The following is a 26,496-nucleotide window of genomic DNA, read 5'->3' on the forward strand; positions in this document are numbered from 1 at the left end:
GATTAGCCTCGTATTTTGTGTTGAATACTATGGCTACTCCTTCTTTTCCTTGATTGTCATTGCCTGAATATAACATTTTGTATTTATTGCTCAGAAAGAGCTCACCAGTTTTGGTCTTTTTTGTTTCAGTCACCCCTATTATGTCGATCTGGTACTTATCTAATTCCTCAGCTAGCTCCATTTCTTTGCCATTCAGGCTTCTTACGTTGATAGTACCGATCTTTAACTCTGGTGATGTTGAGTTGGGGTTTGTTTTCAGATTTGTTCCAGTAGCTGACTTTTCACTGTTCGCCCTGGTTCCCTGGCGAAAACAACGGGGGCCTTGTTTAACCGGGCGACGCCCCAGCTGGCATGAAATTTTGTCATGTTGTACCATCATTCTATGTTTTGGTTTAACCAATAAGAATACAATTTGGTCGGCTAAATCCCAAATTGCCAGCCCATCCTCGTCCGTTCAGTATCCAAGTAGATACCCAACAGGGTGCACCACGAGAAGGTGAGGATTGGACATTAGGTCAGAAGCCCTGGTCGGTTCTCCGCATTCCTTTAAAGGCTATGTGGAGGTCTCCTCTCAGTTATACAGCTTTGACCCTTAAGCACCCCCACATAATAATAAAGCACCCTTAAGCACCCCCACATAATAATACTTCATAATAATAAACTACTATGTTTAATTTATTTTTATCACCATATTTGGTATATGTCCTCAAGGAGTGTGCCAGATATTATGGTAGCCTAAAACAAGATTTCATTAATTGTTTCTGATCAACAACTGACTTCTAAACAGGTTTATTAGTTTTCAGGTCTCCCAATTGACTAGTCCTTTAATTCAATCTTCCAAATGCATAATCCAATTCCAAATCTTCTAACTGCAATCAACATACATCTTGGTCCCTGAATGTTTTTCCTGCTGTTTTTGCTTTTAATATTTGTTGGAATCTTTCATCTCTCACTCTGCCCATGCTCACACTTTCTTGAATATTAATAAATGAAAAATATTCAGTTATTGAAGACTCACTTTTTTAATAATTTAGAGTTGAATTAGATCAGTTAGTTATACGAAATCCTGGGAACTAAATCTGTATGCTTCTTGTAGGTGGAAGGTTGAATTATAATTTCATTTCCAATGTCTTTTTTGTTAAATTTTAAAGTTAAGAGTTAAAATCACTCAGATGCCATAAACTTTACTGTACATAAACTTATACAGTCATACCCCGACTTACGTGAATCCGGAGTTACGCGTTTTCTTATATGTATGTATTCCTGTCCCGCTTCACGCCTCACCACTAGTCGTATCTTTCCGGTGGTGGCCAAATTCGCCAGTGTCACACATTCTGTGAACAAGCACTGATGTGTTTCACATGGTCTCCATTCATACATGATTTTTATAGTCTACAAATCTTGCGATTGTTTAATGTTATGTTCTTGATAAAAAATTTTATCACATAAAAAATAATAATGTTGTCCAAAAGAAGCAAGTCCGATTCTTCTACAGCTAGCAAGAAAAGAAAAACATTGATTTTGGAAACAAAACTCAACATTATTAAGGATTTTGAAGGCAGAATGAAAATTTGTGAGCTAGCAAAGAAGTTTGATCAACAGGAATCCACAGTAAGAAAACAATCATAAAAGAAACATTTACAGATTTTGGAGGACACAGATTCTAACGATTTTAATAGAGGAACAAATTGTAGCCACAAGGCAAGGAATAAAAAAATCATTAGCTTGCTATGAAGAAATTTTGCGTGACAAGAAAAAGACATTATGCTGTCAGACGAATCTATTAGATTTTATGAAACCATCAACATCGAAATAACTTTCTTTTTCGGGGTATGACTGTACTTGTTCAGCAATCGTAAAGTTATTTCTATGTGTGAACATTTTGTGAGAATTGTTACGTGTAGAATTCCTTCACTTTCCAACAGTACATCTGAGTACTTGAAACTGTCTGAAATGAATGTGAAATTTGGAAGTGATTTGTTTAGTTCCATAATGCCATGTTTGAAATTCTATTTGGCCAGTACAGTCACAACCACATTGACAGATTTTCAGTCTGATTCTGAGCTAAAAATTAAATTTCATAATTTGAATTGATGTCAAATTTCCAATACTTAGCAGTATTTTTTTCAAACAAAGGTTGTAGAATATATCCAGAAATCAATTTAACAATGAAAAATTGGAAAGTGTGCAATGAGAACAGACAAATAGGACGAAGCTTCTGAATGACATTCTTCTAACAGGTTAACAATACAAATAAAATAACATAATTAGAAACAGGTTGCTTAAGGTATGGGCGACCTTAGAGACCTTAGTGAAGAACTGAATGCCAGCTATTTGAATCTAAATTGCTCATTGCTATTTGAGTTGGTATACTTTTGTTTTTTGTAGAAGTATATTTTCTCTCTGGAAATGTTAATATTACAGTAGTTTAATATTAGATGAAGCTACTTTGTAATAGACGGTGACTTTACATATCTACCTGTCATTTTTCATTAAATTTTGGACATAATTTCTAACTCATTACAATACCAGAGCACTCTAATTACGGTATAACAAACGTGCAGGGCCCATAGGAAGTTTTTTTAATAGGTAAATATTTTTCATAGTGATTTTCTTTTAATACCGAATTGCACCAACGGAGTTTCAACCAAACATTTTCATAAGTTTATCATAGTAAGAGTGGACTGCTTTATATTTTTAGGATTTATTTTTTATGAGATCAGTATAAAAAGAAATAATTCAGGACTCACCTAAATTAATTCAAATTTAAAATTTAAACATTCAGAAATAATGAGTTGTATTTCAAATATTATTTTGTTCATAATTTTGATTAAATATCTTACAAAATACACACACACACACAATATAACAGAATCAATTTATGAATGTATCATTACAAATGTGGAGCAGGTATGACATGAAATATGAAAACATAAAATAAAGGGATGGCACTTTGGTCATGAATGCGGGAACGTAAAATGAAATGCATTTGTAAGGAAGCAAGCACGGTGACTCGCAAAGTTTCGGTACCAACACTAGCTAAAAAATTTTTTTCAGTCTTTGTAGCATCAAAATTGTCTTTTTTTCTTTTCATTCATCTAACTTTCTTTTGTTGCCTACTTCTATAAATGTCTTTAACAGGGGGTATAATTCCACTATCTTCGTCTTCACTCTCATCTCCAGTTCCATCACCAGGAAGTTTACGCTTTTTACTAACATCATTCAAAGCACCGCTCATAGCAAGAATGGCATGTTCAAAATATTTTTCTGCTTCTTTCGGTAAACCATTTTCAACTGGCTTGGGTGCTAAATTGAAAATAAATAAATGTATGAAATAAAACTGTAAACTTACAAAATGGTTTAAAAAGGAAAATTCATTGCATAATATAAGAACACATCACATTCCAATCAGTACAATGAAATAAAGATTTTTTTTTTCATTAAAAAAATATTTAAAATCCTATTTGCTCAATAGTTATACAGTCTTTCACTCAAAGATGCCAAGGTAATAATCAAAAGGTTTTGGTCATAATAGAATTACAGTGGAAAAGCAATGCCAGAAGGTCAATATATGTCTAAATGTTTTCTGGAGATGCTTTTTCTGTTTGACAAATAAAAAACTGTGTCAATTCAGTATTTAACTGACTTTCAGCTGAAAATGTTCCTTTGCATCTTAATTTAAACACAGGTCTTTACAATTGAAGGCAAATATGTTATCTTCACAACTAGCATGGAAGCACTTGCATGTCAGAAGAAGTGTTTAGAGAATTAGTAATCGTTATTAGAAATTGTAACTACAATAATGCTTGCTTACTTACTCTCTCCACTTGTCCATAATGAATACCTTCTTCCAGCACCGAGAAGTCCATAAGTGTACTTGGTACAGGGATTCCCTTGACAAAGGTCTCTGATTTCTTTATAATCTCAGCAGACCTATTTTCCTCAGTACTGGATGTTCATGTGAGGAGAGGGGCAGAACTGTCAACTGACCACCACCTTGTTGTCTGCACTCTACGGCTACAGAAACCAAATGCTACCATCAACGCTGGTAGACCTAAGCAGCTATACCATGTGAAATAGGAGGCATTGGAAAATGAGGCTGCAAGGAAGAAATTTACAGATAACATCTCCAAGGTCAAAGAGATTCCCAGACATATTGCAGATGTTGAGGGAGCTGTCCAGAACAGCTGTCACTGCCTCTGTACTCTCATGCTTGGCAAAAAGTGACTCGGCGTGGCGACGGGCAGTGAGAAAAGAACACCTCGGTGGAACCAAGAGGTCCAAAAAGCTGTCTGGGCAAAAAAGGAAGCCTACCTACGTGGCTTAGGGTCAGGTCACCTGAGATGCGTTTCCGGTACATTGAGGCGTGAAAAGCTGCTGCTGAGGTAGTAAAGACAGCAAAGCAGAGGGCTTGGGAATATTTTGGAGAAAAATTAGACTCATCCTATGCAAATGCAAACAAGGTATTCTGGCAGACCATCTGCCGCTTTCGAGGGAGGAAATTGTGCACAATAAGGGCAATTAAAGCCTCTGATGGCGAACTTTTAACAACCGAAAAGGATATCTCCACAGATGGAGGGAATACTTTGAGAACCTCCTTAACCCTGGTGGCCCGGCAGCTGTGGACATCCAAGAGGAGCAGATCAGGGCGATGACTAGTCTCATAGCAGAAGAGATCCATTTAGCAATAAAATCGCTAAAATCAAGAAGGTGTTCTCTGGCTGACTCGAGCATGTCAGGCTGCTTGGATATCTGGGTGAGCACCAAAGCAGTGGTAGACAGGCATAATAACACCAGTCTTCAAGAAGGGAGACCAGAGAGATTGCAGCAACTACCATTGCATCTCTCTGCTCAGCCTACCTGGGAAAGTATATGCTAGGTGCTTGGAAAGAAGGAGCATAGTTGAGTCAAAGTTCCAAGAAGTACAATGTGGCTTTTGTTTGTAGAAGCACAACTGACCAAATCTTCACTTTAAGGCAAATCTTTGAGAAATCTTCGGAATATGCCAAGAATGTCCACATGTTTTGTGTATTGGAGAAGGCATATGACTGGGTTCCTCGGGATAAGCTTTTGCAAGTAATACAGGAGTATGGAGTGGATAGCCAACTATTAGCTGCCATCAAGTTCCTGTATGAATGCTTGGAGTGTTGTGTGAGGGTAAACAAAGTCTGAACCTTTCGCAGTCTCCGTTGGTCTCTGCCAAGGGTGTGTTCTGTCACCCTTCCTTTTCATATTTATGGACAGGATTGATAGGCACAGCCGAGGCAGTGAGTGTGTCAGAATTGGAAGATGTAGCATTGGACGTCTGCTTTTTTCAGATGACCCCCAGCAGACCCTACATAGGTTTGTAGCTGTTTGTGCAGAAGCCGGAATGAAGATCAGTGTGGCCAAAACGGAAACATTTGTGGTCTCAAGACAACCAACCCGGTGCACTCTATATGTGAGTAGAGTCCCACTGAGGCAGGTGGAGAAGTTTAAATACCTTGGGTTCATTCACGAGTGATGGAAAGTGGGAAGAGCTAGATACTCGAATTGGCTCAGCAAGTGCAATATTGCGGGAGCTTGGCCATTCGGTAGCATTGAAGCAGGAGTTAAGCCAGAAGGCAAAACGGGCTGTCTTCAATACAGTCTATCTCCCCATTCTCACTTATGGTCATGAGAGCTGGGTAATGACCAAAAGAATTCAGACACAAATCCAAGCGGCCAAAATGAGGTTCCTTCAAGGGGTTACGGGGCTGACGAGACTCAATAGAGTCAGAAGCTCTGCAATTCAGGACACCCTCAATACTTAACTGCTGCTTCTCCATGTTGAGAGATCACAGTTACAATGGTAAGGGCACCTGGTCAGAATGCCACAAGAGAGACTGCCCCAACAGGCCCTCTTTGCCAAGCCAGAGGGTGGGAGGCCATGCAAAAGGCCAAGGACTCGCTGGATAAATTATATCCAAAACCTTGGGTGACACATCTGGGAGTCCCACCAGAACACCTGAGCTTGGTGGCAGAGGTTCGTGAACATTGGAAGTCCCTCTTGCAGCTGATGTCCACACAACCCAATTAGGAAAGGTGGGACTTGAAGATGGATGAATGGAGAAATATGCAATGAGAGAAGATATGAAAAAGTTACTGATAGAGGCAAAAAAGAACAGATGAGAAAGTGAAGATCATGAGTCTGTTGCCTCAGTATGACAGGACTGAATTGAGAAGAGCCATAATTGCTAATGAGTAAAGAGAAAATTGTGCAGGAGGAATGGTGCACAGTTTATAGATGTATGGAGTTAATTTGATGGATGAAAGGACTTGTATATGACTGATGGACTGCATTTGAATAATTTTGGAGTAAGATGTTAGGAAAAAGTGTTGTTCAGTGAGAGGTTGGAAGAGCAAATTCAGGGAAACTAAAGTATTGAGGAGGATACAGTAAAGTGTGTGTGTGTGTGTGTGCGTGCGTACAGGAATGATTATGTGCTAAATACAGTTTCACAGGATTCAAACTTGAAATGGGTTGGTAATGACATTACACAAAGGTAACTGTAGGTCCAAGCAATGTTGAAATGTACATAATACAAATGCCAGAAGTATCAGAAATAAAGGGGAAGAGTTTATGGCATTGGTCAGCTCAACTTGGCCAAAAATTATGGGCATCACTGAGACCTGGCTAACAGAAAATGATATAGTTACAGGAATAGAATAAAATTGTCATGGAGGGAATAGGACAGGAGGTTGGAGTATTATTGATGACAATTGAAGAACTTCAACCAACAAAATTAGAAGTTTAAAAGGATTTTAGGTCGGGGGGGGGAATGGTTATTTGAACCTATCGGTATGAGATAGAAGCCAATAAGACAAAATATATTGTTCGTTGCTAGACCAGTGTGTTCATAGGAATATATGGATGCCATGCATTGGCAGAGTAGTACAATGAGTGCAAAATGATATCATAGTGGATTTCAACTATGAGGTTGGTCGCTAAGGGATAATTACCTGAAACAGCATGTCATGCCAGTGATGAAGGTTTCTGAGTGCTAGATATGATAAATAGCATCAGAAGATTTTTTTTTTTTTTTAAATGTTGCACCCACCCATGAAAGGTTATTTTTTTTTACCACGGATAAGCTAAAGATTTTTTTCCCCATTCTTAGCAAATTACACCTCCAAATTAAAAAATCAGAATAATCAAAAAAAATGTGTTGAATGATTTGCAATTCTAATTTATTGCATAGAAAATAATTATTACCAAATATGAATTAGCGTCATCTAAATCTACATACTTTGTAGATTATATAACAATCTTCTTATAAATTATAAGAAAATTGTTATTTGAACACATTCACAAAATTAGAATAATTCCTAATGTGTTGGTTTTGAGGAGAGCACAGAATTTCTGTAGCTGCAGGACTGACATGTGTGTGAGGAATCGTTTGCATATGAATTTCAGTTAATCATTTGCTAAACATGGGTCGTACGAGTGAGATATTGGAAGCTAAGAAGTTTGGTATGGTCAAGAGGATTAAACCAAGTGGAACGGGGGGGGGGGTGAGTAGAGATTATCATCATTATAGTTTATTCACAATATGAATACAACATGAAAAGAGATTTACATCAAAAATTAAAGATTGCAAATTATGGTTCTTCCAAATATCTGTATCTTGAGCTAACTGGTATATGTCAGAATAAGTTTTACAGTTCAGTCTATTGATGGTTTCACAGAAGTATTGCCAAAATACTTTTGTGAAACACTAATTAGACCATGCAAAATTGTTTGCATGGTCCTCCTCTATGGAAGACATAGAGGATATAAGTTTGTATAGGATGAGGGATTCCAAAAAGGGTGAGACTTCAGGTCATTTTTTGGTCGAAACATCTACATATTCTTCTTTCAGATGTCTTACTTGCTTTTCTGTTTCTTCTCCGATTTCTCCTTGTATAATAGTTTCATTTAGTTTTATACCTCTTCTGGTTATTACACTAGATTCATTATTGTTAATGTCAACTAATGCTGTTCTATCCATATTCGAATGGGAAAGAAGTTCCTGAAGTTTCAGAATTTTGGGACTATCATCATGCACTTTTTCTGATTTTACCAAGTATAGTTTGCTTGAAAGTGATGTCTGTATGAAAGACTGAATTTGAAGCTCCGGGAACTCACTTTTATGCCTCTCAGGCATATATATACACTGTTCTAATTGACTATACCGGTGCTCTTACTCTTTCGGTAATGCAACATTCAGAACTTTTGCATTTCTGATAGGTTTGAGACACTAATTAGTGATATGTCCAATCTCCATACAGTTAAAACATTTAGCCTTGGATTGCCACCCAAGAGATCATATGAACAACACAGGCACTGGCTGTGTACTCCAGGTTAATTTACCATAACTCAAGTTGTACCAATGGAGACAAAATTTGGTAAGGATGGCTTCATATCCATTATAAAGGTGCCTCACCAGAAAACCAGTTTGGATCTTCGCTTGATATACCCTTTCATATGTTACTGATTTTACTCCATTTTCAGAATGTCTGGATAGTAATATCATCACTGTTTTCTATATATTCCATTACAGTAATTATTGTGCTACCTTGGAATGTAAAACCCTGTTTCCATCTTTAACTACAATTGAACACACCTTGGAAAGAATTCAATGGATGCCATAGTGTAACAAACAGCCATGGCAGCCACCTTAATATGATGCAAGATCTCCTTTCACTACGACTGCAGCATTTTGGACCATTCTTCCTGTAGGCATGTAACGAGATCCTGGACTGTGTGGTGGACATCCATTGACCTCAACCAACACTCTAGTTCATCTCACAGATGTTCAATAGGGTTGAGATCAGAGCTCTGTGGAAGCCCAGTAAAGTGTAGTGACGTTCATGTCCACAAACCATGCAGTTATATCAGCAACTTATGACAAGGTGCATTGTCTTGCTGAAAGAGACAATGGTCAGTTCTGTAGAAATACCACAAAGTAGGAAGCATTGCATTGTCCAAAATGTTCAGATACCTCTCAGAGTTCAAAGTTCATGGCACCACAAACAGACGTCTGAGGCCAAACCAGGAAAAACAGAACAATACCACATTGCCATATCCAAATTTCATAGACACAGCTTTCCAAGCTTCCACATTCCCCTGTACATGCTCTTTGCACCACTTAAGATGATGCCGCATGTCGTTTTGACTAATATGAGGGGCATGCATATGGTGATTTTTACATATTATCCTTCGTAGCACCTTATGGTCACATTCGGTGAGTGTGGTGGGTTGTCCAATGTGGGGGAGCACTTGCAGTTGAATCCCTGCACTTTCATATGAGTATGGTAACACTGATTGTTGACCTGGAATGGTCTATTTTTCAACAATTTGCTGAACAGATAGGACTGCAACATGGCATCCTATCACAGCTCCTCTTTCAAACTCTGTCAGTTGCCTTCTTGCACCATTTCACCTGGACACAGTTCGACTGATTTGGTAGCATCATATTCCTCCAATTTATACCAGCTACAAACATGTGACTTATTTCATGGAATGATGCACCATGCCCATAGGGGGTGTTCATTGACTTATTTCCCCATGTCATATAGAAGAAAGAATAAATCTTGCTAGTCCATACTGTCTTTTAAAACATTTGTCACTCGTTTCACCACTTCACATCCTGAAATTTAAATTCCTAGGGGTTGCATCCTTGGAGGAATTGCTACCATTATCTCATTGGGGGGGGGGGGTCAACCTGTGTGTTTGGTTATAAGAGAAATCTTTCAGTCACAAGACTGAAAATTAAATAACCCAGTAATATAGAGACAATCAATAACCACCACTAGAACCAGTAAAATAAAATATCAAAGAGAAAAACATAGAAAAGAAAACCATAGTACTTATCCTGTTGAAATTCCAAAATGTCATTAGTGGGAACCATACCAAAAGAAATGCCAAGGTTGAAGTAATGAAGTCATACAATATATTTCCCATACATAAGTAGTGTAAAGATGTAACATCTTATTACAATACTTTGGATTAGAGCTAGTGGAAAGTTTTTTCACTTGGTTATAAATTAAATTAAAGATGCCAAGAAATTATATTTTTGTTTAATCCTTTACATGTGAAGTATCTTCACAACTAGGCTGCTTGTGTATCAAGGCCAATAACTTCACATTAATTGCCTTAGTATCCCATAATATGAAGGCGTATCCTGAAAGGATATGCCTTCATCCCAATCCTCTCAAAAGTAATATAGCAGGGATGGACAAACTGTGGCTCCCAAAGCTACTCTGTGTGGCTCATGAGACAATATTGGTTTTCATTGCCATTTTTTCAAAACTTTTATTTAATAATCTATAGTATAGTATGTACCAATATTAGAATATTTTATTTAGTAAATGCTTTAAAGATAAGTAAAAAACATATATTTTGAAACTTTACATTTTTAGCTTTTAAATGGTACTGGCCAAAAGGGTTGTTGAATGGGTTTTATTATTATATTTGGTTGGTAAAAAATGTTTCAACATTTTATGGCCTGTGTCGCTCCCGCCAAAATTAGTTCCATCAGTGATTACTATCATCACTGTATTACCCACTGCCTCTGTTGCCTGGACTCTGCATCACCACTCTTCGTGCAGTACACACAAGTCACGTGCTTGTGGTGGTAGATAAACATAACTAGTAAATTTTAGTGTAGATAATATTTTTCTGATTAATAAATAATTAAGACTGATTTTAGTGAAAGTTATAAAAGCCTTGTTTAAAATGACTGAGCAACAAAAGAGTATAAAACAGAAATACGAACAAGAAATGAGTGTTTAACCAACAATGGGGGGACGATTTTAACTGAAGCAATGCGAAGGATTGTTTCAGAGTACGGAAATAATGCCAAGGAAACTTAGAAACACTTTATAATGATTTTGAGAATAGGTTTGAGAAACTAAAAAAATTAAAGCCATGTTTTGAATTTCTTGTGAATCCTTGTGTGATTGATGTCATCAACGATGGATGTCCTGTTGTTGCACCCTTTTACCGCAGATGTTGCTTCAATAGAGACAGAGCTTACTGAACTGCAGGAAGATGTGGGTTTGAAGCTAGTACATAATCATAAGCTCATCTGTAACTGACTTTTGGAAACAAATCCCAGAAGCAAAGCATCCCAATCTTCAGAAAACTGGCTTTCGACTACTCTCTGTTTTTGAGACAACTTACTGCTATGAATCTCTGTTCTCTGTAATGAAATTTGTCAAGTCAAAACATCATGCTATCCTCACTAACAGCCACCTCACCAAGCTTCTTAGAACAGTTTTGACATCCTACCAGCCAGAATTTAAACTATTAACTGCACAAATGAAGAATCAAGAAAAGCCTTCAACGAGTGGAGATTAAACATATTCTTCTTTGGTGAGTAGGACTACTATATAGTTGTATTTTTTATTATTTATAAATACAATTTTAAAATAATATTTTCTGCAGCTCTTGAACATTCAAAAATGTATTATATGCGGCTCTTATTACCGAAGAACTTGCCCACCCCTGTAATAGAGCATATCATCAAGAGCAAGCTTAACAGTTATAGCATCTAACATTAGGAAATAAAATTAAATTAAATTAACTGTAATTAATTTTATAATATGCAACAATACTTACGTGCTTCAGGAAGAACACATTTCTTGAAGATTTCCATTAATTCATCGACTGCAACAAATGGACCCTAAAAACAATTTTGATTTGAATTTCAAGTAGACAAAATAAATAAATAAATAAGAATTCCTTTAAATATATCTGACATTTCTTAACATGAATTTACACGATTTTGCATTCAAAATGAAAATTCATACTAGCACTATTTTTAAAATTCAGTTTCTCTCTTGCTATTTTAAAATATTTTTAAAATAGCAAGATAGAAACTGAAACATTCCAATTTCCCATTAGCAATTTTGATGAAAATCTAATTTTCAATAGATACAAGCGATAGTGCAAATATTATTCTTCTGAGAGTATTTTTAGTGACGTTCCTTGTTTTAAAAAAACAAAGGAGACTTCAACTTGCCTCTCATAACAACTATAAAGATTTAAAAAAACAAACAATAGAGTGGAGAGCTATTGCACGAGGAATGACTTGGGCTAGGAAACTGACTAGCATGGTAAAGAAGGCAAAACTTGTATGTGAAAAAGAGATTGGCTGCATGATCCAAGGAAAATACAAACTAATTCTTTTGTTATGTGGCCAGTGGGAGAAATGACATGGATTTCATGATGAAGTACCTGAATATAGTTACTTCAGATATTTCATCCTGAAAAAGAGGATTTTATTACTAGAGGGATGAAGAGAGTCATTTGCACACCCAGGGAGGGGGCCAAGGAGCCCTGGCTCCCCCCAAAAGAAAAAGGAAAAAATACTAGAAAATTTTCCAAAAATCTTTTCCTAATTAAAATTCTTTATTTTTTTATTTATGTTGTGTTGTGTCTGGGGTGCTTAAGGGTCAAAGCTGTATAACTGAGAGGAGACCTCCACATAGCCTTTAAAGGAATGCGGAGAACCGACCAGGGCTTCTGACCTAATGTCCAATCCTCACCTTCTCGTGGTGCACCCTGTTGGGTATCTACTTGGATACTGAACGGACGAGGATGGGCTGGCAATTTGGGATTTAGCCGACCAAATTGTATTCTTATTGGTTAAACCAAAATATAGAATGATGGTACAACAAGACAAAATTTCATGCCGGCTGGGGCGTCGCCCGGTTAAACAAGGCCCCCGTTGTTTTCGCCAGGGAACCAGGGCGAACAGTGAAAAGTCAGCTACTGGAACAAATCTGAAAATAAACCCCAACTCAACATCACCAGAGTTAAAGATCGGTACTATCAACGTAAGAAGCCTGAATGGCAAAGAAATGGAGCTAGCTGAGGAATTAGATAAGTACCAGATCGACATAATAGGGGTGACTGAAACAAAAAAGACCAAAACTGGTGAGCTCTTTCTGAGCAATAAATACAAAATGTTATATTCAGGCAATGACAATCAAGGAAAAGAAGGAGTAGCCATAGTATTCAACACAAAATACGAGGCTAATCTTCTTGAATGGCAGGCAGTCTCAAGTAGAGTAATGTGGGCAAATATGAGAATGGGGAACTGGACAATGAGACTTATTTGTGCCTATGGTCCCACAGAAGGTTCTACTAAGGTAGAAGTGGAGGAATTTTTTGAGGCTTTAGAAAAAGCAACTGACACAATGAAAAATGAAAAGTTGGTCCTTGTTGGGGATCTAAATAGCAGAGTAGGAAATGATTGTCAGACATACAAAAATATTTTGGGAAAATTTGGAGAAAAGAGCAAAGCTAATAATAATGGCAAATATCTGTTGGATTTCTGCTCAGGACATGGACTGGTCATTACTAACACCATGTTCCAACATAAAAATGTGCACAAATTCACATGGAGAGAAGAGGCTAGGAATAAGAAAAGTCTCATTGACTATGTTATTGTTGATAGTGGTGTTTTCTTCCTGGTGCAGGACACCAGAGTGTACAGAGGATTTGAAATTGGAAGTGATCACTATTTAGTCTTGAGCAAGATAAAATTGAATTTCATATTGAAAAGAATAACATGTAAGAAAGTTTTAAAGCGAATAAAAGTTGAGCAGCTCTCAGAGGTGAACTGTAGACTAAAATACACAAAGATTATTGAAGAAAAACTGAAAGAGTTTGAGAACAGGAACCAAACCTTGGAGATTCAGTGGCAAACTCTGAAGAAAACATTGATTGATTCTGCCAGAGAGGCATGTGGTGAAGTTGTTTGTAAGGATAAAAAAATCAGAACTCCCTGGTGGACACAGGAAGTTAAAGAGGCAGTGAAGGAAAAGAAGAAAGCATACCAAAAGTTCCTGGCAAATAAGTCAGCTTTTGCTCGTAGAGAATATAGAGACAAATGCAAGAATGCTAAACACTGTGTAAAACTAGCTAAACAAAAGTCATGGGAGGACTTTGGCAAGAATAGAGAAAATAAATATCAAGAAGGTGGCAAAATATTCTGGAGGTTGTTGAAGAAACTTAAGAATGGAGGAAAGAGTGCTGTAAAAGGAATTAGAGATGATAAAGGTGACATGAAAACGGGAGAAAAAGATATCCTTGAAGTATGGAGTAATTACTTTCAAAAACTGCTAAATGAAACAAGCAGTGATGACAGCATAGTGGTAAAAAACACTGACCAGGCATGCAGTCAGGAATACATATCCATACTTGAAGTAGAAAAAGCCATCAAAGGCTTGAAATGTGGAAAGGCAGCAGGAGTAGACGATATTCGACCAGAAATGCTGAAGTATGATGGTATAAGAGTATTACAGTGGCTGCACTGCATAGTTCAGAAAGCCTGGACAGAGGGACGAATTCCCGATGATTGGAGTAGAGCTCTCATAGTACCCATATATAAAAAGGGAAATAAAACTGAATGTGAGAATTACAGAGGTATTTCTCTACTGAGTGTTCCTGGAAAGATCTATGCAAGTATACTTGAGAAACGGTTGAGAAGAATTGTGGAAGAAAAGCTTGGTGAAGAACAAGCTGGATTCAGGCCAAATAGAGGCTGTCAGGATCAGATCTTCACTTTACGACAAATAGTCGAGAAAGCATGGGAATATAACAAAGATCTGTATTTAAGTTTTGTCGATTTGGAAAAGGCATATGACAAGGTGCCAAGAGAGAAGCTATTCAATACGCTGCAGTTATATGGTGTGAATGGGGCATTATACCAAGCAATACTTAGTCTTTATTTGAGTTGTAAGTCAGCAGTCAGAATTGAAGGAAGTACAGGAAGATGGTTTAATGTTAAATCTGGTGTGAGACAAGGATGTACATTATCCCCTCTGTTATTCATTATCTATATGGATCACATTATGAAGGAAAGTGGTATTAAACATGATATCAAAATTGGAGATGTTAATGTCAGCTCTTTGCTTTATGCAGATGATGTTATACTTCTAAATAAATCTGCTACAAGTCTGCAAGATTCTCTGACTAAATTGAATAGCTGTTGTAATAGATATGGTATGAAGGTCAGCAATAAAAAGACAAAGACAATGAAAATAGGCAGAATCATTGAAAATGTCAACTGTGTTGTGAATGGAGAACCTGTGGAACAAGTAAAACATTTCAGCTATTTAGGCACGATTTTTACTGAAGATGGTAAATTAAATATAGAAATAGACAACAGAATCAGCAAAGCTGGTGTGGTGGGAAGTCAATTGAATAAATTCATATGGAATAAGAGAGAAATTAGTCGGAACACTAAATTAGCTGTATACAAGACAGTGTTCAAACCAGTTTTAACTTATGGATCTGAGAGCTGGGTCAGAAGTAAAACACTTGACCAAAGACTAGAGACCACAGATATGAGAGTCCTGAGAAAGATTATAGGCGTGAACAGATGGCAACAATGGCAATATCATATTAAAAACGAGGATATTAGGAAAGAACTTGACATTGTCAGCATCCAGGAATGCGTTAGCAGAGCTAATCTCAGGTGGTATGGTCACTTAAATAGAAGGGGCGAGGAAAGATTAGCAAAACAAGTGTTCTCTGCCAGGGTGGCAGCAAAACGACCCAGAGGAAGGCCAAGATATAGGTGGATTGATACGATACAAAGTGCTTTAGACGATAGAAATATAAGATCTGATAATGTTGGAGTCTTGACAAGTAACAGACTGATTTGGAGGAAAATTGTAGATAGGAAATTAATAATGATGTAATTTTTTCATGTAGTACTATCATATCCTGTACACCCCTTGAGGGTACATGGCAGGAATTTGATGATGATGATGTGTCGTGTCTTCTATTTCTATACTACTTATGAATTAGCGGTCACATAAGGGGAATGCCCTCTGGCTCTCAGGAATCACTGCCACTGTGAACGCAAGAAAGAAGTAATGCTCAGGCGATACTTTGCCCAAATCGGGCCAGAGATCATGGGTATCATGTATTGGCGATCACTGCACATGCTCAGTCATAGGTCATATGCAATGTGCTGTGTGTATTCTTAAATTGTCTACTCAATTCGTCCCCCTCCAAAATTAAATCCTGAGTGCGCCACTGAGGAGAGTTCAAGATTTGGAAGTACAAAAGGAGTGCTACAAATACTGAGTACTTCAGATGTTAATAAGGCAATGGGTCTAGACAGGATTTTGCCATGTAATTTGAGATTTAATGTGCTAAAAAACTGACAGCAAGACAAATAACTGGGAGGAGACCACCACATCACCTCTCAGGAATGCACAGAACCGAATGGGGCTTCTGACCTAATGTTCAATCCTCACCTTCACGTGGTGTGCCCTGTTAGCAGTTAATAGTTATCTACCGGTTATTGAACGAAAGAGGATGGGCTGGCAATTTGGGACTTAGCCAACTAAACTGTACTTCTATTGACTGAAAACAGAAATGCATATGACAGGGGGAGCCAACTATGCGTCCTTTTGGAGCCAAAATAATTCTCGTAAGACTTAGAAGAGCTACAACCTTTGACCGATGTGATGGTACGAGAGCAAGTGAGTGTGCGAATGGCAAGGTTTTAACGAGCTTGTAAGAACTGCTTTGACTAATTACATACTTAATTTTAAGGAGCTTACTAAGAAAATAGATACAAGGAAGGCCTCTACTAGTAAATAACGAAAATTATTCTAATTGTTCAAAGTAAACTTCGTTTACTTTGAACAATTAGAATAATGTTTTGAATTAAACTTTTTTTATTGCAGTAATTTTTATTAACCCTGTTTTTCTCTGTCTTTTTTTTTATTTTGTTCCTCTTTTTTGTTGTTTCCTCTTCTCTTTTTGTTTATTTTTTCCTGGTAGATCGTGAAGAGCCACATGACGCGTGGCCACCCCTGGCATCACCCAGTTAAACAAAGCCCCCACTGTTTTTGTCAGGGAACCAAGGTGAACAGTCATAAGTCAGCTACTGGAACATGCTCCAACTCAACATCTAGAAGAAGAAAAAACCTAACATCAGAAAAACTGAAGATCAATATAAGGAATATTAATGGAAAGGAAATCGAACTTGCAGAGAACTGGATAGGCACCCCATGGACATAATTGGCATAACTGAGATAAAGACAAAAACAAAAATACCAAACACAAAGATAAACTTCTTGATTGTAAGTGAATGAAGAGATTTTGTTGAGAAATATCTCATTCAGGATTTTACAAGCATCAAAACATGATGCTTGTAAAATCCTGAATTTACAAAACATCAAAACACTGAGAGAAATACTTGTATATAAGTAGAGATGTTAATTGCTTGAAATAATTTAAATAAACGCTTTTAATATTGGACTATTCTATGTAAGATAATATTACCTATTCTTGTAAATTTAACAATGGAAGAAAATTTGATGAGAATTATGTAAGTATGTAAAAGTGAGTTCAAAGTTCGCAAACGAGACACTCGGATTAGTAACATGCCCCACGGCAGTCACGTACACATGGAGTAAGTTGCGTGCAGAGTTTCCCAGGAGACGCGAGGAGGACTGGAACCGCATGCAAAGGAGTAGTGCCGAGAAGAAAGGTATGACGCTGTAGGAGCGCCACTCAAGGTACGATATAAAAAGCTTGATGCCGCTAGCTTGCTCTCTCTCTCGTAAGCTTTTTTCTTCTCTTTCAACTTTGGTGCAGGTCACTCGAGGGACCAGCTTGAGTAATTCCCTGAGATGAATACGTAAGAGCAGTCAACAGAACGATGTCTAGACAGAGTTACACAGCCGAGTAACGAGCCAAGTGCAGGCATTTCATCAGGAAAGCTGGAAAATCAACGCAAGCTGATCATCATGCTAGACCACGCAGACCAACTCAAGCAGAGCTGTTCTCGTCTACATCAAAGAGGATAATTCATGATTGCGAGTTCCAGGCTGACCCATTGAAAAAACAGCTGTGAAGAAGAAGAAGGAATGATCTGTGGAAAGAATTATAAGGATCGAGAGATAGACCCGACAAAGTCCGAAGGTCCCACAATGTACGAATCTTTTAGTTTCCTTTGTGTGTAATAATGTGCAAAAAATATTTATTAGTGGGACCTATATAAGATATGAAACAGGCCTTTAGGGCTTAACCTACCAGAATGTTTTATCTCTGAGAGTGAATTCTGATCAAGTGTGGTGTTAATTTGTATGTAGTATGTTATAGCTTAGTAATGCTTGAAGTTTGATAAGTAGAACATTGAGAGAAGTTGTAGATCTGATTGTTAGAAATCAGCGATTTGATCCATAATTAATATTGTCTCGTGGTAGATTCCAACTAGGAATACTGAGGTTTTGTATAGTTAAGCCTGTTAGCTTAGAAGAAAGATTTACTTTAGTTATATGACAAGTCTTGTAAATTTGTATTGTGAATTTGATAAACTCTTTTTCTTTTACCTAACAAACTGCCTGATGAATGAATCCAATGCACCACTCATCAAGTAGAACCTGAGCAGAACTAGTTATTTGGGGAAGACCACGACTGCAATGAGAATTTAAAATAAGGGATTTAGTTAACTTGGTAACTATTATTATATAGATTGTATAACCGTGTGTCATTCTCAGAGTTCACTCTTTGATTAAGAAGCTTTTTCTAATCTAAGGATTCTGGATGGCGCAGCATTAACAAACAAATTTTCCAGAACCCAATGAGGAGACAGCTCCAGATTTTCAAATAAAGGAATTGGCTCTATCCAGGGGCAGTTTCTCTGTTTATCGAATTCGCACATGTGAGCAATCTAAGTGACAGCCACAGGAGTATTGATAGGGCATATAAAGGGGAATCAGAAAGTAATGTGCCCTACCTAAATAATGACATCTTAGATTAAACAAAGGACAGGAAACAACATTTATAACAATGGTGCAGCCGGTAGGATTTGATTTTTTCAATTAATCCAAAGGGATTGATAAATCAATGTGAGTAGGTTTTGGATTCAAATCAGGCAGTTAAGGTACAGAGAAGTTTAATAGTAAATATAGCGTTTAAGAGGAATTAAATACAGTGGTATCTCACTAATCCGAACTAATAAATACCGGGCTCGTTCGGATTAACGAAAAGTTCAGATTAGCGAATTTTCCCCAAGAGACAACAATAACTAGTGTTTAAGACAAAAATAACCAGATTCTAATGGTACATCAATTTAATTCTGTAAATAAATGAAGTAACTAATAGAAAAAAAGCTACTGTACTGTAATGTAAAACTTAAAAATTAATACAGTACACAAGTTTATTTTAGTAAAAAATTTAGTTTTGTATGTACAAGATATGTATGTACAATTTTTTTCGAATGCTTCTTCTCGGAGCTGCATTAGCAATAAAATTTTGTGGAATGGCGTATCATTCTGCTTAGCACATTCTATACACATATTAAAACTGTCAACTGCCTCTTCATGTTTTACTTTTTTTCTTCGAATTCTTTATCTTCATCATCATCTTCTAATTCATTCTGTACCTCATTCATTTCAAATTCAGTGATTCATGCTGACAATACAGTACGTACTGTACAGTATAAAAAAACAAATGCGAACATACACAATAAATCAAAATAGGCCTACAGTATAACCGTACAATCGACAGTATGAAAAAAAATACTGTACTGTAATAATAATAAAATAAATAATACTAGTACACAAAATAATAATATGTAATAAATAAAACTTTTTTTTTCCTTTCAAACTGCAGTTTGGATTACTGGAGGGTTCGGATTAACGAGATACCACTGTATATTGTAAACTTAGATACAAGTATGACTCAGCCAACAAGTTCTGGGAATGATGATTGAGAATTTTTTAGGAGCATTAATCTGCAGCAGGTATTCCTGCAATTTTCTGGGGAGGAGACTGACGACGTTTTAGCATATTTCAGCTAGGTCGAAGAATTAAGAAAGGCTGGCAGGTGGATGAATTTTCAGCTCCTCATACTACTGCGCAGTAAGGTCGTAGGAAAGGCGAAGAATTTTCTCTATTCATCGCCTATCCTAAAGGAAAAACCTGGATTATTCCAAATTCAAAGAAGTCCTAATTTCCCAGTTCTCAAAGCTAAGAAGTTTAGGACCAAACTTATGGAAGCTGCAGAGAAGTACACAGAAGGACCGAATAAATGTAACGGAATTCTACAACAGATTGCTGACTCTTGCGAGCACCCTAAATGTCTCGATTGAAGATCAAGACATTTAGGGTGCTCGCAAGAAGACTGCCCAATCTAGCCACATCTAGATTGGGCAGTCTTCCATCAATTCAGACTGGGGTGAAACAAGAGTTGAGGGAGACAGCTTTCAAGAAGAAAATAACAAACTTAGAAGAATGCTACAATGCCGTAAAAGACAAGGAGCATATGCTCGGAGACATTCGTCCCACATCTGCTACCAGCTTTGTTAACTTAATTAAGGAAGAGAATGATTCTGTAAATCACCCTAAGGCTGAGAAAGAGTGTCATGAGAAGAAAGAAAAACCCAAGAACCTGAAAAGAAATGAAGGTGACACATGAACAATCTAAGTAATGGCCACAGAATTGATAGGTAGTTTGAGTATCGATAGGGCATATAAACAGGAATCAGAAAGTAATGTCCCCTACCTAAATAATGATATCTTAGATTCATTATTTAGGTAGGGGACCTAAATAATGAATCCTGTCAAAGGACAGGAAACAACATTTATAACATAAAGTAATTTCAAGTAGAGTTATGTGGGCAAACTTCAAAATGGGGACATTGACAATGAAACTTATTTGAGTCATTAGAACAGGCAACTGACAAAGAAAATGGAAAAAGTGGTCCTTGGTGGAGATCTGAACAACAGAGCAGGAAATGAATCCTATCAAGTATATAGGAACATTTTGGGAAAATTTGGAGAAAAGGACAAAGCTAATAATAATGGTAAGTATTTACTGGACTTCTGCTCAGGACATGGACTAGTCATTACTAACACCATGTTTCAACATAAAGATATCTACAAGTTCACATGGAGAGACAACACGAGAAATAAGAAAAGCCTCATTGACTGTCATTGTTGATAGTGATATTTTCATGCTCATTCAGGATACAAAAGTGTACAGAGGATTTGAAACGGGAAGTGACCATTACTTAGTACTAAGCAGGATAAAAATGGATATCATATTATGTAACAGACAAGACAACGAAACAATGCTTAGAATATCAGAAATCATAGCCATAAAATGTGACGAGAACTCAATCAACATCTACCGACCCTACATAATCTCCGAGTGTTGGAAGCTCCATAACATAAAAATTAGGTCACAACTCTCACCAATAGGCAATAACTCAAGCACTTCAAAAGGCAGAAACACCAAGCCGACGTGACATAGCATCCACTTCCTCCACGAGTTCAGATGACGACACACACACACACACACAGTCAAAACGGCTCGCACCCTGTTAACCCTCCCAGCCCCCTTTTCCCATAAATCCTCCCCCTTTTCCCATAAATCCTCCCCCCTTCCTCAAAAAAAAAAGTTTTTATTTTCAGCCCCTCCCCCCTCTTTCATCTCTTTCCCATCCTACAAAAAAAAAAGTGCTCTGCCCACCCTTGAAAATAATATATGTATATATTACATAAAAAACCTGTTTTTTTTTTCAAATTAATTCTCCCACATTACCTAACCCCCCCCCCCCCCCACTTCCCTTTTAACACCATAACAGCAGAGGTATGCTCAGAAAGAAGACAGGCAACAACATCCAAGAAAAGGTATATGCAAATTTTCTACTATTATGCTACATATATTTGTCTCTAAACTACATCTGCAATGCCCTAAGAATTCTTGAGTAAAAAGTCAATAACATTAAAAAAGGGGCACTCCTAAACGAAAGCAGGAAAAATAGCCATAAAAAAATAGTTTTTAAGAGGAGTAACATGGGAGTTTCCCAGAAATAAAGCTGTATATAAGAAAGTTTTAAAGCGAATTAAAGGTGAGCAGCTTTCACAAGTAAATTGTAGACTTGACTATACAAACATTGAAAAAAATTTGCAGCAGTTTAAAAACAAGAACCAAAGCTGGAGTCTCATTGGCAAATTCTGAAGAACACACTAATTGATTCAGGTGGGGAGGTATGTGGTGAAGTTGTCTTGAAGGATAGAAATATAAGAACACATGATAGACACAAGAAGTAGTTCTGGAAAAGAAGAAAGCATACCAAAAGTTCCTAGCAAATAAGTCAGGCAGATGCCCTAAAAGAATACAGAGAAAAATGTAAGATAGCTAACCTATGTGTAAAAGTAGCTAAACAAAAGTCACAGGAAGACTTTGGTAAGAATATTGAAAATAAATTTCAGGAATGTGGTAAAATGTTCTGGAGGCTATTGAAGAAGCTTAGAAATGGAGGAAAGAATACTGTAAAAGGAATCAAAGATAATAAAGGTGACATGAAAACTGAAGATAAGGATATCCTAGATGTCTGGAGTTATTACTTGGAAAGACTGTTAAATGAACCAAGCAGTGACAAAACCATACTAGAAGATTTCTGAGAGGAATGCAAAGAGGAGTACATATCAATACTTGAGGTAGAAAAAGCCATCAAAAACTTAATGTGGAAAGGCAGCTGGAGTAGATGATATTTGACCAGAAATACTTAAGTATGGAAATATAAAAGTTTTACAGTAGCTACACTGCATAATTCAGAGTGCTTGCTCAGGTCAAATTCCCAATGATTGGAGTAGAGCTCTAATAGTTCCCATCTATAAAAAAAGGAATAAAGCTGAATGTGAAAATTACAGAGGAATTTCTCTACTAAGTGCTCCAGGTAAGATTTATGCAAGCATAGTTGAAAAGAGGTTGAGAAAGATTGTGAAAAAGAAGCTTGTAAGAAAAACAAGCTGGGTTCAAGACAAATAGAGGATGTCAAGATCAGATTTTCACTTTAAGATAAATAGTTGAGAAATCATGGGAATGTGACAAGGATTTGTACTTAAGTTTTGTAGATCTGGAAAAGGCATATGACATGATGCCTAGAGAAAAGCTTTTCAAAACACTACAATTATATGGGGTGAATGGTTATACAGAGCAATACAGTCTATATTTAAGTTGTCAGCAGCAGATTGAAGGAAATACAGGAAGATGGTTTGATGTAAAATCAGGGGTAAGACAAGGATGCACATTATCTCCACTCTTATTCATCATCTACATTGATCACATTATGAAAGAAAAATTTCTAATTTTAATATCGAGCCTGATATTAGAACTGGAGATGTCAAACTTACCTCTTTGCTTTATGCAGATGTTTTCCTTCTAAACACACGTGGTGCAAGTCTCTGGGCTTCAACTAACTAAACTGAATAACAGCTGTAACAAATTTGGCATGAAAATCAAAGACCAAAACTATGAAAATAGGGAGGAACATAAAAAACTACATAGAAAGCTGCATTCTGAATGGAGATCCCATAGAACAAGTAAAATATTTCAGCTATTTAGGAACAATTTTTTGTGCAGATAGCAGGTAAATATGAAAATAGACAACAGAATAAGCAAAGCTGATATGGTGGGTGCTTAAGGGTCAAAGCTGTATAACTGAGATGAGACCTCCACATAGCCTTTAAAGGAATGCGGAGAACCGACCACAGCTTCTGACCTAATGTCCAATCCTCACCTTCTCGTGGTGCACCCTGTTGGGTATCTACTTTGATACTGAACGAACGAGGATGAGCTGGCAATTTGGGATTTAGCCGACCAAATTGTATTCTTATTGGTTAAACCAAAATAAAAAATGATGGTACAACATGACAAAATTTCATGCCGGCTGGGGCGTCGCCCGGTTAAACAAGGCCCCCGTTGTTTTCGCCAGGGAACCAGGGCGAACAGCGAAAAGTCAGCTACTGGAACAAATCTGAAAACAAACCCCAACTCAACATCACCAGAGTTAAAGATCGGTACTATCAACGTAAGAAGCCTGAATGGCAAAGAAATGGAGCTAGCTGAGGAATTAGATAAGTACCAGATCGACATAATAGGGGTGACTGAAACAAAAAAGACCAAAACTGGTGAGATCTTTCTGAGCAATAAATACAAAATGTTATATTCAGGCAATAACAATCAAGGAAAAGAAGGAGTAGCCATAGTATTCAACACAAAATACGAGGCTAATCTTCTTGAATGGCAGTCAGTCTCAAGTAGAGTAATGTGGGTAAATATGAGAATGGGGAACTGGACGATGAGACTTATTTGTGCCTATGGTCCCACAGAAGGTTCTACTAAGGTAGCAGTGGAGGAATTTTTTGAGGCTTTAGAAAAAGCAACTGACACAATGAAAAAGGAAAAGTTGGTCCTTGTTGGGGATCTAAATAGTAGAGTAGGAAATGATTGTGAGACATACAAAAATATTTTGGGAAAATTTGGAGAAAAGAGCAAAGCTAATAATAATGGCAAATATCTGTTGGATTTCTGCTCAGGACATGGACTGGTTATTACTAACACCATGTTCCAACATAAAAATGTGCACAAATTCACATGGAGAGAAGAGGCTAGGAATAAGAAAAGTCTCATTGACTATGTTATTGTTGATAGTGATGTTTTCTCCCTGGTGCAGGACACCAGAGTGTACAGAGGATTTGAAATTGGAAGTGATCACTATTTAGTCTTGAGCAGGATAAAATTGAATTTCATATTGAAAAGAATAACATGTAAGAAAGTTTTAAAGCGAATAAAAGTTGAGCAGCTCTCAGATGTAAACTGTAGACTAAAATACAGAAATATTATTGAAAAGAAAATGAAAGAGTTTGAGAACAGGAATCAAACATTGGAGATTCAGTGGCAAACTCTGAAGGAAACATTGATTGATTCTGCCAGGGAGACATGTGGTGAGGTTGTGTGCAAAGATAAAAAAATCAGAACTCCCTGGTGGACACAGGAAGTTAAAGAGGCAGTGAAGGAAAAGAAGAAAGCATACCAAAAGTTCCTGGCAAATAAGTCAGCTTTTACTCTTACAGAATACAGAGACAAATGTAAGAAAGCTAAACAGTGTGTAAAACTAGCTAAACAAAAGTCATGGGAGGACTTTGGCAAGAATATAGAAAATAAATATCAAGAAGGTGGCAAAATATTCTGGAGGTTGTTGAAGAAGCTTAGGAATGGAGGAAAGAGTGCTGTAAAAGGAATTAGAGATGATAAAGGTGAAATGAAAACAGGAGAAAAAGATATCCTTGAAGTATGGAGTAATTACTTTGAAAAACTGCTAAATGAAACAAGCAGTGATAAAAAACACTGACCAGGCATGCAGTCAGGAATACATATCCATACTTGAAGTAGAAAAAGCCATCAAAGGCTTGAAATGCGGAAAGGCAGCAGGAGTAGATGATATTCGACCAGAAATGCTGAAGTATGGTGGTATAATAGTCTTACAGTGGCTGCACTGCATAGTTCAGAAAGCCTGGACAGAGGGACGAATTCCCGATGATTGGAGTAGAGCTCTCATAGTACCCATATATAAAAAGGGAAATAAAACTGAATGTGAGAATTACAGAGGTATTTCCCTACTGAGTGTTCCTGGCAAGATCTATACAAGTATACTTGAGAAACGATTGAGAAGAATTGTGGAAGAAAAGCTTGGTGAAGAACAAGCTGGATTCAGGCCAAATAGAGGCTGTCAGGATCAGATCTTCACTTTACGACAAATAGTCGAGAAAGCATGGGAATATAACAAAGATCTGTATTTAAGTTTTGTCGATTTGGAAAAGGCATATGACAAGGTGCCAAGAGAGAAGCTATTCAATACGCTGCAGTTATATGGTGTCAATGGGGCATTATATCAAGCAATACTTAGTCTTTATTTGAGTTGTGAGTCAGCAGTTAGAATTGAAGGAAGTACAGGAAGATGGTTTAATGTTAAATCTGGTGTGAGACAAGGATGTACATTATCCCCTCTGTTATTCATTATCTATATGGATCACATTATGAAGGAATGTGGTATTAAACCTGATATCAAAATTGGAGATGTTAATGTCAGCTCTTTGCTTTATGCGGATGATGTTATACTTCTAAATAAATCCGCTACAAGTCTGCAAGATTCTCTGACTAAATTGAATAGCTGTTGTAATAGATATGGTATGAAGGTCAGCAATAAAAAGACAAAGACAATGAAAATAGGCAGAATCATTGAAAATGTCAACTGTGTTGTGAATGGAGAACCTGTGGAACAAGTAAAACATTTCAGCTACTTAGGCACAATTTTTACTGAAGATGGTAAACTAAATATAGAAATAGACAACAGAATCAGCAAAGCTGGTATCATGGGAAGTCAATTGAATAAATTCATATGGAATAAGAAAGAAATTAGTCGGAACACTAAATTAGCTGTATACAAGACTGTGTTCAAACCAATTTTAACTTATGGATCTGAGAGCTGGGTCAGAAGTAAAACACTTGACCAAAGACTAGAGACTGCAGATATGAGAGTCCCGAGAAAGATTAGAGGCGTGAACAGATGGCATCAATGGCAATATCATATTAAAAATGAGGATATTAGGAAAGAACTTGACATTGTCAGCATCCAGGAATGCGTTAGCAGAGCTAATCTCAGA

The 26,496-nt window shown here is 37.1% G+C and overlaps 1 protein-coding gene across 2 annotated transcripts in view; it reads right to left on the bottom strand.

The window, feature by feature from the left end:
- Positions 1-2,864: 2,864 nt before the first annotated feature.
- Positions 2,865-26,496, bottom strand: part of su(f) (cleavage stimulation factor subunit su(f)) — a 377,057-nt gene continuing 353,425 nt past the window's right edge. For both annotated transcript variants that reach the window (XM_090396725.1, XM_090396726.1), the window contains exons 20-21: positions 11,624-11,687; positions 2,865-3,306 (exon numbers count right to left, since the gene is read on the bottom strand). In XM_090396725.1, coding sequence (XP_090252851.1) covers positions 3,095-3,306; positions 11,624-11,687 — 276 coding nt within the window. In that variant the 3' untranslated portion in view covers positions 2,865-3,094. The remainder of the gene's footprint in view (positions 3,307-11,623; positions 11,688-26,496) is intronic.

Source organism: Typopeltis vanoorti, chromosome 8 (assembly GCF_054136105.1).
Source record: "Typopeltis vanoorti isolate ZY-2024b chromosome 8, IOZ_Tvanoo_1.0, whole genome shotgun sequence".
Taxonomy (NCBI): domain Eukaryota; kingdom Metazoa; phylum Arthropoda; class Arachnida; order Uropygi; family Thelyphonidae; genus Typopeltis; species Typopeltis vanoorti.